This window comes from Aspergillus foveolatus (genome assembly GCF_047715535.1).
Source record: "Aspergillus foveolatus strain CBS 279.81 unplaced genomic scaffold BDW70scaffold_44, whole genome shotgun sequence".
Taxonomy (NCBI): Eukaryota; Fungi; Ascomycota; class Eurotiomycetes; order Eurotiales; family Aspergillaceae; genus Aspergillus; species Aspergillus foveolatus.
The window spans coordinates 1-13582 of record NW_027396108.1 but is presented as its reverse complement, the minus strand read 5'-3'; the positions used below and the strand labels follow the sequence as shown (position 1 = coordinate 13582).

Below are 13582 nucleotides of genomic sequence, written 5' to 3'. Positions count from 1 at the left end.
TGCTTGGTCGCAGTAGATTGCGGACCCTGACCACGGGTGCTTGCGCGGGATCGGAGAGGAACCATGGATTTACTAGTAAATATTAGTACTCCCGACGGTTTGCTAGTCAGCAACGAAGTGAAGAGGAGATCGTGTCAGTGTATGCACAGTGCTTGAGTTTGAGACCATGCAAGATGAAGTACAGGGCAGATCTATGAACGAAGAAGAGAGACAAGATGGTGGTGGATGGGGAAAGGTATTGGGGAAGGAGCACTGAGGAAGAAGAGGCAAGGATAAGCTTATCGATAGCAGACCACGCTAGTCCCGGTCGGGCTCCCACGTAAACACGGGCCTCCGCCCAGCGGCAAGCAACGAGTCAACAAGCAGCAAAACAACTTCGGGCGTCACCGTCTGTTGTTCCTCCAACTCTCACCTGCTCCTCTCGCATTCGCCGTCCCTTGCTCCTCTCTCGATCCCTCTCTTTTTCTATTCTCTCCTTGCCTTCTCGCTTTCTCTTTATTCTCGACCGGCAACAGGGCGGGTCCTGTCAGGCTCTATCTCTCCCCGCCCGTCTCCCAGCCACTCCCTTGGGCCTTCCTCCGCTCCGCCGTACCATGCTTGTGTTCCTGCGCGTACCCCTTCGAGTCCTTTCTTCCATTGCCGTGGCTTTTCAGAATAGCAGAGTCTATTAAAAGACAAGCTGTCGAACCAATTGAGTGATTCGTCTACCGTTCTCTTGCCTCTGTCCGTCGTCACCGGCGCGGAGACCTGTTGCGGGTGCTGGTGTACGTTAGTTTGCCGGAATGGCAGCCCCCACACCTCAGCTCCCGACCCGGTTCCCCTGCTGGTGTCGGGCAATATATTCATGGGGAGGAGAAGCGAAAAGCGATCTGGGGTTTGTAGAAGGTGACTTGATTGAATGCCTGAATGCGGGGGACGGACAATGGTGGATGGGCCGCCTACGAAGGGACCGGCGCATGGTGGGACTGTTTCCATCCAATTTCGTTCAACTGCTAGGGGAGGATTTTGTACCGGTTACTCGGTCGACTAGTCCTATGCTCCCAGCAGCTGCCTCTCCAATCACAAACCCAACTTCCGCTCCAAAGAAGCAGAAGACCGTCTTCAGAAAGCCGTTTCAGGCCCATAAGGAAGCTCTTGCGCCGTCTGGCTCTGGAGGCAGCGCGTCTTCGACGTCGCTTGTCGGGAGCACGATCCCCCAGACACCTCCACGAGATGGCAGTCTTTCTCGACGAACGAAGACAGGGCGCACGCCAACTAGAGCAAACAGACAACAAAGCTCCTTATCACGGCCTCTTTCAATTGCCCGGCCGCCGTCTAGAGGAGTTTCACCCCACCCGTCGCAAGAGCCAGCGCCTCAGCAGCACGACATTTCGAGTCGTTCTCGTTCTCGGCCTCCGTCTCGAGCAGTATCACCCCGACCTCAGCTCCCTGAAGTCACGCATAATTCGCCTCTGCTATCTCCTGCAGGGCCGACATACGGTCATGCCCAGACGTCGCATTACTCGTCGCATGCAGGCCCCCCTCGACCTCAACTTCCTGATTTTGGACGTCATTCGCCCCTAGTATCTCCATCAGTCCCCATGTACAGTCATGTTCAGGATTCACATTCCTGGTCTCGTTCGGCATCTCCTCGACCACAGCTTCCAGAGATCGCGCATCACTCGCCTTTGTCGCCCTCAGTCCCCATGCACAATCACAGTCAACTGTCGCATCAGTCGTCCCGAGAGATCTCTCCTCTGCAGCTTACGGAACGCGAAGACTCTCCACCGCCTCCTCCGCCGCCGCCTCACAGAGTTGCGGTCCAACGTCAGCCTTCCCCAAGCGCGGCCGTTCCACACCAATTGGATATGAACGATCGCTATGTGGTCTTCACGAGGACTCCGTCTCCAGCCGGTCATTCAGACGCGAACGGGCAAACGCCCTCCCCATTGCGAGACGCAATGGAAGATGTGATGACTTCGCTAGAAGATATGGGAATGCCACGAGACTCACGTTCGCCGTCTCCGCAGCCTGAATTCAATAATCCCTGGTCACCGGCCGCTTTTGACTCGTTGCGTGAAGGCCGTCACCCACAAAGGAATAATCGGCCCTTAACATCATTGGGATTCGAAGGAGAAAACGAGTTTTACCATAGCGATGCTGTGCATAGAAACAGTGTCTACACGCATGATCCTTTTATTGAGGGGCCGCCGCAGATCAACAACTACGTGCAACGGATGGAAAGCCGACTCCGCCAGATGCAGGAACAAGGACGTCGAGGCTCCGAAGACATACAGCCTCCGGTTGAGAACAACGAGGAGGATGATGACATGCCTCCACCACCGCCCCCAAGGCATGGATCGTATCATGGACGGCACAACTCTATACCCGCCCACTTGCCGTCCTTACGAAGCCGGCGGTCCGGACATGATCTCAGGAATGATATGTTGAATCGAAGCTTTACCAAATCGTCGAATACGACGAACTCCTCAAGTGGCGTGCACAGCAATGCCACCAACCAAACTTCAAGCACGGACAGAACGAGCCAGAGTCTGATGAGCGGCGCTTCCGCTGGAGGTTTCAGCGCAACAAGTGCTGGAAGCTACGCAAGGAGGGGTATTGCAGCAGGCGAAAGGCCTAGCACGGCAGTAGATACGGTCCGGTCGAGAGGTTTCAGCGATCTCACGCGAATGCCACGTCCTGAATCGCCTATGAGCGGCATATCCTACCATTCCAGTCATAACACTTCCCGACAGGGCGCCTCTTCTGCCATTCCTTGGTCAACATCGGCCACTACGCCAGAAGAACCGAACAGTGTGTTTGGAGGACTGGCCACACCAAAGGCGAAGAAGCAAGGGTTCTTCAAGAAAATACTTGAGTCAGCAAAGACCGGCGCCGCAAACGCCAGAAGTAGCATTGCCGTTGGACAAAGCGGAGGGTCTTTTTCTCCGACCAAGGGGAGAGCCATCTCACCAATCAGGTCATCGCACTCGCATCGAGATACAGCTGCGCGCGAGATGGGCACGGGCAATAACCCCATGGACTGGGTACAAGTGCGGCGCGATGTGAACCGAGCATCCTCCCCCAGTCGAAACGAGAGAATCGAGAGAGCAGAGAGGTGTCAGATGATGGACCATCCGGTCATATACGCAGTGGAAGAACTATATGAGACCGCCGAAGGGGAAGAGAGTATCGACGGCCTACCCATCAGCGAGCCCACTGATTTTGGCAACGTCAACCTTACCCTCGTCGACAAGAGCGCCCGTTTCGTCAACAGTCTCCCTCCAATGACTAATCCAATGAGTCTTGCGCAAGGATACGTCTGCCGCCCATACAAGAGTGATGTCCAGAGGCTGCGCGCTATATTTACCTGGGTGAGCGAGAAGATTGCGTGGGACGAGCCAATCGAAGATGCCGACATTGATCTGAAGCGTGTTCTCCAAACCAAGAGAGGCTGTGCTCAAGAAGTCGCCTATCTGGTTCGCGAGATGTGCGCTGCAGTTGGCATACATGCCGACGCAATTGAAGGTTTTCTCAAACCACCAGGTGAGGTGTTCGATTTGGACAGTCTTTCGCGTCCGAATCATTGGTGGAATGCGGTGCTCGTTGATGGTGACTGGCGCTTCATGGATTGTTCTCTCGCTAATCCAACGAACCCACTAAGAAACCAATTTGTGACTACGAATACGACGGTGGCCGAGTCTTGGTATTTCTTAGCCCGACCTCTCGAGCTCTGCTATACACATGTGCCGCTTGAGCCTGAGGGGCAGCATATTTGTCCCCCTATCTCTCCGGATGTCCTCCTCGCACTTCCCACAGTTTGTCCGACATATTTCAAAATGGGGTTGCAATTTCCAGATTATGACACCAGTGTATTTCGGGTGGAAGGACTGGAAGTCCTTCAGGTTCGCATACTAGTTCCAGCGGACGTAGAATGTGCTGCGGAGGTCGAGGCGCCTGGATTCGCTCGTGATGCCGACGGGGACTTCTTTGAGAGTGGAGAAATTGTGCGGAAACGAGCACTTGTCCAGCCAGATTGGGTCAATGGTCAAAAACGGATAACCATCAAGGCTGTTTTACCCGGCGACGAAGGGCAAGGCATGGTCAAAGTTTATGCCGGCCGAAAGGGGCTCATGCACTCCAGCCGAGACATACCTCACCCGCTTGCCTTTGCACTCCCAATCATCCACACCGGAGAAAATCCTCCATATGAATTTGTCCTTCGCCATCCCACCCCTCATGCTCAACGCCACGACTTGTACATTATTCAACCGCAGTGTGCTAAGCTGGCTGTCAACAACACATTCGTATTTGCTGTCCGCCAACATCCCTCAACGCCCACACCTCAAACATCTAGCAATGAAAATAGCTTCAGCGGGCGCATCTCTCCGTCAGTCTTCTCCCGACCTGCGAGTGCGCTCAGTATGGTTTCGAGCTCTGCAGGGGGGTCAACCGTTTCAACAGTATCCAACGAGTTCTCCGCCTCCACCTCGGCCATCTCCTCTACTCGCTCTAATTCAGGACGGGAAAAGCCTGCCAAGCTCGCAATACAATCACCCTCTGGCAAGATTCTACGCCTCACCCGCAAAGCCGACCACATGATCAGCAGCCCAAAGACCTCCGACTCGCCAAGCGAATGTACCGCGGACGGTAGCGTCTGGGAAACGGTCATCAAGATTGGTGAACGCGGTCCCTGGAGAGGACTAGTCCTGGCGGACCGTGTCGCGCGGTGGTGTGTCTTTTGTGAATGGGAATGTTTCTAATATCTTTGCATTGGCCCCGGACTTTGCTTTTGCATCTCCACATTGCATTACATCATAAATGAGAACCCAGTTTATGCTGGGGGCCTTCTTCTTCTTTAACTACTTCATCTAGCGCATCATGATTGCATTGCATCTCGCCGGTGGGGACTGGACATTTAGGTATCTGGGTACTTTCTACTACTACCATCTACATGGCCGGAGTTGTTGGAAATTTTACTCATTGCGAAGCGGTGTTTTCAAGCTCAGTGTTCTCTTGTATCTTGACCGCCTGACCTTAGCCTCCATTGATATTTGGGCCGTCGCATGCTTGCTAAACTAGATCCCTCTGGCTATGTTATAGCGATAGACTCGAGCTTGTCACTTTCCTGCTCTTCTCATTGCGCGTCTTGTTCGAGTAGCTACTCTCTTCATGTCAATTTTCTGGACTGTCGGACTAGGTATCTAGTGCTGCACGCTGTAATCATATACATCAATTAGAAGTTCAAGTCGCAAGATTGCCATCGCGATCAGGCACATGTCGATGATGGAATCGAAGTAGGTGGAAAATAGATCTGTCAAAATGGACCCTGTGAGCCCACCGCATCCCAGACCGCCCTATGGTACCATACCCGTTACCGAAATAGGAAGGAGCGAACCCGCCTCAACAACAGGTTTCTTCGAGTTCACCCCACTATTGACACTTTGGGATTGATATTTGGCACCTAAACCTACCTCGCCTGGCCTTTTGAGTAAGTAGATTGTCTCATATGAATGAGAAATCTAGCCGTCTCCAGTTTACTTCGTCCTTTAAAATGGAGTATAGTGACTGACGCAGACTACAGATCGTCTTGTGCCTATCTAGTCAGTAAATAAGGTAATTAAACTCCGCACATATACAAAGAGCAAGCAAACACGAAGATGTCACCCAGACTTAACCTGCCAGACCCCTTCGCCACAATTCCACGGGTAAGCCTGCTCTACCCGTTCTCTTCGCCTATCCACCCCCTGCAGAGCCTGTCTGGTTTAGCTCCGGCCCCGGCCCCGGCCTCAGCTTCAGCCTCAGCATCAACAACACACTCAGCACCAGGCAGCACTCGGTCTCAAGGAGCGCGCACAAGGGGCATCCGCGTATCCCTCTACACCAAGCGCGAAGACCATTCTTCCCCGCTCGCATGTGCGGGGAACAAGTACCGAAAATTGGAGTACATTGTGCCAGATATCCTATCTTCCAGTCCGAGATATGGTGCTGGCATTGCAGCTGATGTACCTACACCAATGCACGGGAAAGGAAAAGTTACGACTCTCGTCACAGAGGGCGCAATCCAGAGTAACCACGCGGTCCAGGTAGCCTCCGTGGCTTCGAGGATAGGCCTAGAATCTGTAGTACTCCTGCACAAGGGCACGGGGGGCGGTTTAGTCAGTGCGAAGGACAAAGCGGCGTTTTTGAGAACGGGAAATGTCCAGATTGTGAAGTTGCTTGGTGCAGATGTGAGGATGTTCGAGAAGCCTGTGGCCCCAAAGACACAAGATGATATTGTTGAGGAGGTTCTGGATGAGCTCAGAGCAGAGGGAAAGGTTCCCTACTGGATCCCGTCTGGGGCGAGCCTGCATCCGCTGGGGGGTTTGGGGTATGCAAGGTGTGCGTTTGAAATTGCTGCGCAGGAGAAGGACATTCTGAGATCACCGAATGATGATGGTGGTGATTACGGTATCAAACAGCGGCGTTTCGATTACATCTTCGTCGCATGTGGGAGTGGGAGTACAGTCGGCGGACTGATTGCGGGCTTCAAACTACTCGAGAAGATGGAGAACTCACAACCGCACGAACAAACACGAGGACAAAGAACGCGCCGGGTCATAGGGATTCTTACCTCCCCGACGATGCGAAAGAGGTATCACGAAGAACGCATCTTGCGCTTTGCACGAGGCGCAGGGGAATTGATCGGGTTGAACCCCCAGACTGATATTACAATGGACGATGTTGTCCTGGATGACCGGTTCGCGGGAGAGAGATATGGTGTGCTAGATGCAAAGACCAATGATATGCTCTCTCTGATGGCAGAGAAGGAAGAAGTCATACTTGATCCTGTGTATACGGCAAAAGTGGCGAGGGGCATGATGCATTGGGTTGCCGAAGGGGAGATAGAGAGAGATTTATTAGCCAGCCCCGCTACTCATAGGAATCAAGAAGAGGAACAGGTCAATGTCTTGTTTATCCACACAGGCGGACAGTCTGCGCTGGGAGCATACGCGAACACATAAAGCAATGTACAAGGTTCGGAAAGTGGTTTAGTTGAATCAAATTCAGATAGAATCTATGAATGAAAACATAATATTATAAAAGGAAAAAGAAGGAAAAGGGACTACTCGTACACTGTATACACTGTATGAACAAAGGGGAGAAAGCTTCAAGCTGAACATGGGGCACAAGTGCCACCGTCCATGCGCATTCCCAGCCAAATTGGGAAGCAGAAGGCAGGTGCAAAACAACAATTGCATCAACCCGAACCCTCATACACCGAACAATCACGAAGCCATACCTACAAAGTAGAACATTTTTAGGAAAACCAGACACCGCGCGCGAAGCTAAAGATAGCAAATCAAAAGGAAGAGAGGCATATCAGTCACATCAGACATTAATAAATCATACATCGCAGCGCTAGCGAACCACCCAATCTTGTAGAAACACATTGTGAAGTAGAAAGGACCAGGTCACGGATCCATGGATGGCGAAGTGGAGGTGAATAGTGGTGAGGAATAAGATGTTGAATGAAGCAGATGGAACTAAGCGGCCGCAGTGGCTTCGACTTCCGGCTCAGGCTGACTATTAACTTCTTGTGGTCTATTTTCGACTTCCCCGTCAGGCATAGGAGCGGAACTTTCCCTGTCGTTGCCGACGTCAAGCAACTCCAAAGCTTCGTTTGCGTGAGTGTTCTCCATGTGTTCAGGATCTTGCTCAGGTTCCGGGTCGGCATCCTGGTTGGTAAGGTCGGCGAATACATCGTCCAAGTTCCGAGGACTACTACCGAAGGGGTTTGAATGGTCAATGTCAATCCCGGAAGGACCACCCGTAGCAGTCCGCGAGTAACGGGGCGGGCTAAAAAGAGATGAGGGGAGACCATGAGGAGGGGTGGGGGACCTTGGGGGAAACGAAGCGGAATCTGCGGAGACATGAGGTAGAAAGGCCGAAGTTTCGGGTGCAAATGCCGACGCCGTGTCACTTGCAGGAAGTGGATAGCTTGCAGAAAACGGGTACGGGGCGCTCTGCGCATCGTTTGGCGCCAATGTGGGTCCTATGCGCGAGTCTGTACTTGTATTGTCGCCAGAGGTTTGAGAAGCCGGCTGCATGGTCGGAGGCCGGCTAGCTTGGGTATCGATAGACTTGCGCTTCGCCGGGTTTGTCTGCTTGGGACGCAGATGTGGAGGAAGATCTTCGGGGCTTTGTATACCCATTCGAGCCATCAATTTCTGCTGTTTTGTTGGCCGGGGCTTCCTGGTCGAAAGGGATTGCTCCAGAATTGGCGGAGGCTCTGGAGCAACGGGCTGCCACTTGTGAATCTCTTGCCGGAACAAATTCGTCTCATAGGCAAGTAGAACCTCAGCTCCTTCGATTTTGCGCAAATAGAAGACCAGAGTGGGAACTTCTTCGGTGGTCGTACACGCAGTATTGGTGTAACGCTGCAGGAACTCACGGAAGGCGGTCGCCTGGTTGATGATTCTTTCTAGAATTTGCTCTTCATCAGGTTGGAATGGGAGGCTAGGAATTTCGGACTGCCATTCTTGTAGATCTTCAAGCTTCGGGCGAGCAGCATCTCGGGGGATCTTCTGCCGCCAGTCACAAATCGGACAAGTGTATTTATCGCACTCTTTGACCTTGCCCCGAGCAATCTTCAGACATTTTCCATGGTACCTGTCCCAGTGTCATGATCAGAGATGGAACATTGGTTGTAAAAATGAGTTTGCTTACCATTCTCCGCAAATCTCGCACTCGATCATCATTCCAGCTTCAGAATGCCTGCAAATACAGAAAACATCTCGCTTCGCTGTAGACTGCCCGTAGTATTGCTGCACGTCCCCTCCCTGGCCGTCAGGGCTATTGTCCCTTGACGCTGGCTCGACAGGAGGCCGAAAACGATCTTCTAGGTCGAAACAGTAGAAATTTCTCTTCTCAACATACTCCATGTGCGATTTTAGTATATGCAGAGGAGCATTAGCCTTCCCAAACAGCTTTTTCCCCTTCCTCATCCAGTCTTCATGCCGTTTCTGCTCACGCTCCAGGTCAATTGCGCCGGTTGGCCGACTGTTCAGCTCTTCCAGCGACTCCATTAATTCTCGTACTTCCTTGTAAAGGGGCCGTTTCTTGTAGTCCGGGTCCTTGCTCCTCTCATACAAGCTTTGGATCCGTTTCTGAGCTTCACGTTGTTTGGTCAATATTGCATCTACAGCTGCGAGTGTCTCTGGGGAGACGGGAACTCGGTTCGCCTGCGCCGACAAGGCCTCCAGCTGTTGGTAGTGGACCGCCTCGACCGACATTAATTCCTTAGCTTTCGCTTCCCAAGCCTCACCATGACGACACAGGTCCTTGAAATGCGCAAGGTGTTCATTCGCTTCCGAAAGTCCCAGCTGTTCACCAGCTAAGATAAGCTCCTGGCAGTCCTTGAGTGTCAGATATTGGCCACGTCTGCGACCTGCATCCTCGTTCCACTTCATTTGTCTGACAATGTGTTCCAGGTCCTCCACTTCCGGTAGATCCACGTTGAAATTCCGGGAGTTTTCCACGAGCTCTTCGACTTCCTGTATTGACCGGGTATGCGGATTCGCGAGCGCAGCGCTAACGTCCAGGCGGAATTTCTCGATCTCGCGGGTTTTCTCTTCCAGAGCCGCCATCTGTGGACAGTCGAATGACAGTTTATCAGCCTCTGCAAGAAGGGCGTAGATGTTTTCTACCCTGCGAACTTCACGGTCACGTTCTTCCAGCTGCGAGGCCTTGGAAGTAGTCTTGCGCCAAGCTTTCTCATTCTTCCTTCGGTTCTGCTGCTTCCGCGTAATGTAGTTGGTTGCTTCCTCAACCCACTTATCGCAGCGCTGAACGAAGGCCGCAAGCTCTTGGAGACCAGGTAAATGGTATGGGATTTTCTCACCTTCATTAAGTAGGCTATGAAGGACCTTCAACTGGGGCTTCGGATCATCTTCCAGAATATTGTCAAGTTTCTGTCCCCAGGCTTCCGGGATCCTGGAACGCTCTTGGACCTTCAAGACCATGTTTTTCAACTCCGTGTCGCTGACTCTGTAGCGTAGTGTGTGATCCGGGCCCAGCAACCTTTTCGACAGCGGTTCTCCACAGCAATCATGTGCATCCAGGTGTACCAGGCATAGTGTTTTCCCGGACTTGTGGCACTTAAATTGAGTCAAGAAGATGTAGGCCTTGCAATAATGGCATTGATAATCCTCCTCTGGGAGGTCTTTATCCTCGATCAGGAACCCTAGCTGACATTCTCCGGTAGGAGGCGGGTCATCGGTAAGTAAAGCACAGTTGTGAGGCGCTGCCTCTCGATGACGCGTAGCAAACGATGCTCGTTCGGCTAACTCACGAGAGCATGTCCTTTGAAGTGCTGGGGCAAGCCATTTGGCCGTGGATATTGACGTGTCCCTGGCAGCCGCGGTGAAAAGTAGTTCATCATGTGAGAAGCACGGGTGTCTACGGAAGGCCTGAAGACGTTCGACGCCCGCCGCGCCAAAGGGTTCCCAGTCCACAGGGGCAAAGTTGACAGCTTCGTTGAAGTTGAAACCGTGATTGAATCCAGCATGGTAAGCCTGAGGGAATGTAATGACAAATTGACCGGCCCTTTGGTCAAGCGCATAGACATTGACTCCGGCTTTCCGCAACTGGTCCGGTGGCATCAGGGTGACGAGCTGGAATAACAAGTCTGGTTGACCTTCGAAAAGTTCAGGGACCGCTTGTCGCATTGCTTCCTCGAATGCTTCGGCGTCAGCTCCTGGAATCCCATACCAAGTCTTGGTAGCTCCGAAATGTTGATAATTTGCAGAGTAAGCGTAATGATCCTCGTTATGCCAGCAAAAGGTTGAAAAGCACATGCCGACGTAGACCCAGGGGACTGTCATGCCTGAGATATCGGATTTGATATGGCGGAACAGAGACTCCCCGTGAAACGGAAGATTATTCAAATTCCAGGGATCTTTTGAATATGGATCGAGCGGATTTCTCTCGACCGTCGGGAAGCCACTGCCATGGGTGGTCGAATGAATGTCCGCACCGTATTCAACTTCAACTGTCTCCGTCAAGCTTTCAACCAGTCTCCAGAACTCTCGCTCAACGTCATCTTCAGACTCTCGCCGACGAGTATTAAGAACGGGGTCAAACGGCATTTTGGAGGCGAAATAATTCTTTTTGAAGTTGTTGGCCTTTTCTTGGAATTGCTTCAAGGAGTAAACACCACCTTCCTCAAACCCAAATTCTCCCGTACCAACTAAACACTTGGGGCAATGCCAATCGAACTCGGGAATATGATGCAAAGGAGGGTCTAAGCAATATCTGTGGAAGCCTTGGTCACAGCTGTCGCATACTAAGATCGAGGACCGGTCTTCAGACTTGCCACAAGTCTCACATTTCTGTAACTAGTCAGCAATCCGCCCGCCTAGCATGAGCATTTGCTAGAACGTACATCGCCAAATTTTCTGGCGTCACTTTTCCTTGAGCGTGAAGGGGCGGGACGAAGGAGAGTCATCTGTGAGCCTGCAACTGTCGGCAAAGGGGTATCTGCAAGCGCTGGTTAGATAAATATTAAATATCTCGATATAATTATAATTATAGCATACCCTTCTTGAGCCTCTTGCTTCTTCGTCCGTTGACATCCAGTTCTCCCGTATCCGCTTGAGACCCGCTTTCGGTGCTAATAGCACGCTTTACTGAATCATGACCATTGGAAACTGGCGTTAAGTCTTTCTGGTACTCAGAAACGCTTTTCGGCGTAGCGATTTCATGGTCAGGATCCCGTTTCATTGCTGGCGCGCTATTCACCGCGATGAACGAGGGCGATTTGTTTACAGCAGTAAATCCGCCAGCATTTACAGGCGTAAACCCGGACGCAATTGGTCGAGATGGTGTAGGATCTACCGGTGGTGTGGAATTCTTGGCGGGAGTCGCTGCGGCGTCATGAGGGGCGCTTTGCGAGGCTGTGGAAGGGCCATGGGGTGTCGCAGAGCGTGTCTCAGCCTCTAGAGGGGTGGGATTCTTGGGCATGGGCGAATGGTTGGGCGAAGGGGTATAGGGACCACCATGCTCCATTTCAAGCTGCTGTTGTACACCAGGTTTCGCCACGCGGAGGTACTCCTCGTAAGGCTGGAGCCACCTTTGATAGGAGTTCTTGAGTGAAGTCGAGAGAGAGGACATGATTTTGCCGCTGTATCCGAGGTCGCGACCAATCTCTGCCCACTTTTTCATCTTACACACCTGCTCGAAACCGCCGCGAACTTCGACAGCTTTTTTCAACCGAAACAAGTCCAGAGGCCGCTTATCGACGCTTGGGAAACGATTAAGGTTGGTGCCGTGCTGTTTGTGAAACTTGGCAAGTTGGTCAAGATAGTTCAAGTTTGCACGGGTTCCTGGGTCTGGGTTAGAACTGAGCTGCGGAGTACCACCGGCAGCAAGCAACGCTGAACGCGGGGGCATACCTCCTTCGACCGAATTAAGTTCCTGTCGACGGGTTTTGAAATGGAATTTCTGAAAACAGTTCATGTTAGCTCAGAATGGAAGCAAAAACTCTTGCAAGGGATGAAGTTCCCGGCAGCAATAACATAGAGAAATGGCAGGCTTGCGACGGCCATACCTCGGTATCGATAGCAAATGTTGGCTGCCAATTCTCTGGAGGAATAATCCTGCAGATACCATATTTCTTCCCTTCCGGCGCAATCTTGCGAATGTATGCCTCGGGGTCTCTGAATTCATCCTCGGTTGGGCGGAAAGTAGGTGCCTCTTGCAGGCCGTGAGGACGGACTCGACTCGTCGGCTCGCGCGGAGCAGTGGGCTGACCTCGTCTTTCGACGGTCGATAAATCGAGGGGTGCGGAGCGCCGAGTGCTCAAGGGCACATTGTGAGAATGAGATGGATGGGTGCTTGAAGAACGGGCGGGCTGACGACTCGCTGGCGGTTGCGTGCCTATCGAAGGCCCTCCCATTGCAGCCGGAGCCACCATGTCTTGGGTGCGATAGCTGGACAATTAGGATCGAACGGGGTGCGCGCGGACGTTTATCGCGGACGGAAGGAAGCCAGCGTCCTATGCGAAAAACCCATGGGAGAGACTGGCGAGCAATGAGACGAATGACACCAGTCGCGCGACGAAATTGGGAAAACGAACGAAGTGTATGAGCGAGAGCTGCAGATGGATAAGGAAGTGCTGGGGGGAAGTAGGAGGGGACGAGGGGAGGAGGGAAGATAACAGTGGAGGAATAATGAAGAAGTGAAGGCGATGCCTGTGGAGAGATCTACGGCATACTGTTCGAACAAAAGGGCAAAAACGTATTTAACACGTAACGTGTTTGTACCAGCCCAGATTCTGCCAGCAGAAACTGATTACATATGCACGATAGCTTGCTGAGTTTCACCGACTGGCTACTCATCCTAAGCACCACGTAAAGGTGCAAGCTATGCTCAGGTGAAGTACACAGCCCGTACCCCTAGGCAGTGCTGGTGTTCGTACAGAAAAATTATGAAAGCTCGTACGTACCTTATAAGACAATCGGATTGTCCTCATTTCCTTCAGGGAGATCAAGGTAGATAGGATTTTCAGCCTCACCTTCCACTGGATCAAGATTGATAACCAGCTGGTTTGCAGCTCCCTGGG

General features: G+C 52.2%; 2 protein-coding genes across 2 annotated transcripts; one reads left to right on the top strand and one right to left on the bottom strand.

The window, feature by feature from the left end:
• Positions 1–623: 623 nt before the first annotated feature.
• On the top strand, positions 624–6983 carry BDW70DRAFT_169742 (putative SH3 domain protein (Cyk3); the record flags this gene model as incomplete). Its single annotated transcript, XM_073742762.1, has 14 exons — positions 624–2571; positions 2605–2758; positions 2795–2857; positions 2888–3119; positions 3150–3255; positions 3295–3851; positions 3885–3896; positions 3927–3948; positions 3982–4019; positions 4050–4392; positions 4423–4668; positions 5096–5179; positions 5623–5742; positions 5809–6983. The coding sequence occupies exons 1-14, from the start codon at positions 783–785 to the stop codon at positions 6981–6983; spliced, it is 4941 nt and encodes a 1646-aa protein (XP_073593759.1). The 5' UTR covers positions 624–782.
• Positions 6984–7370: 387 nt separating this feature from the next.
• On the bottom strand, positions 7371–13170 carry BDW70DRAFT_88025 (putative PHD transcription factor (Rum1)). The gene is made up of 5 exons (XM_073745100.1): positions 12569–13170; positions 11559–12462; positions 11405–11499; positions 8689–11351; positions 7371–8631 (listed from the first exon to the last, which is right to left on the bottom strand). Exons 1-5 carry the CDS (start codon positions 12932–12934, stop codon positions 7506–7508), a joined length of 5154 nt encoding a protein of 1717 aa, XP_073593758.1. The 5' UTR covers positions 12935–13170; the 3' UTR covers positions 7371–7505.
• Between the last annotated feature and the right edge of the window lie 412 nt (positions 13171–13582).

What these genes read in the sequence shown, in the direction of transcription:
- BDW70DRAFT_88025 (XM_073745100.1), bottom strand. Translation starts at nt 12,934, where the DNA reads ATGGTGGCTCCGGCTGCAATGGGAGGGCCTTCGATAGGCACGCAACCG. An exon ending in CATTTGCTATCGATACCGAG is followed by an intron (nt 12,463 to 12,568) that starts GTATGGCCGTCG and finishes AACTGTTTTCAG; the next exon opens with AAATTCCATTTCAAAACCCG. An exon ending in ACGCCAGAAAATTTGGCGAT is followed by an intron (nt 11,352 to 11,404) that starts GTACGTTCTAGC and finishes GACTAGTTACAG; the next exon opens with AAATGTGAGACTTGTGGCAA.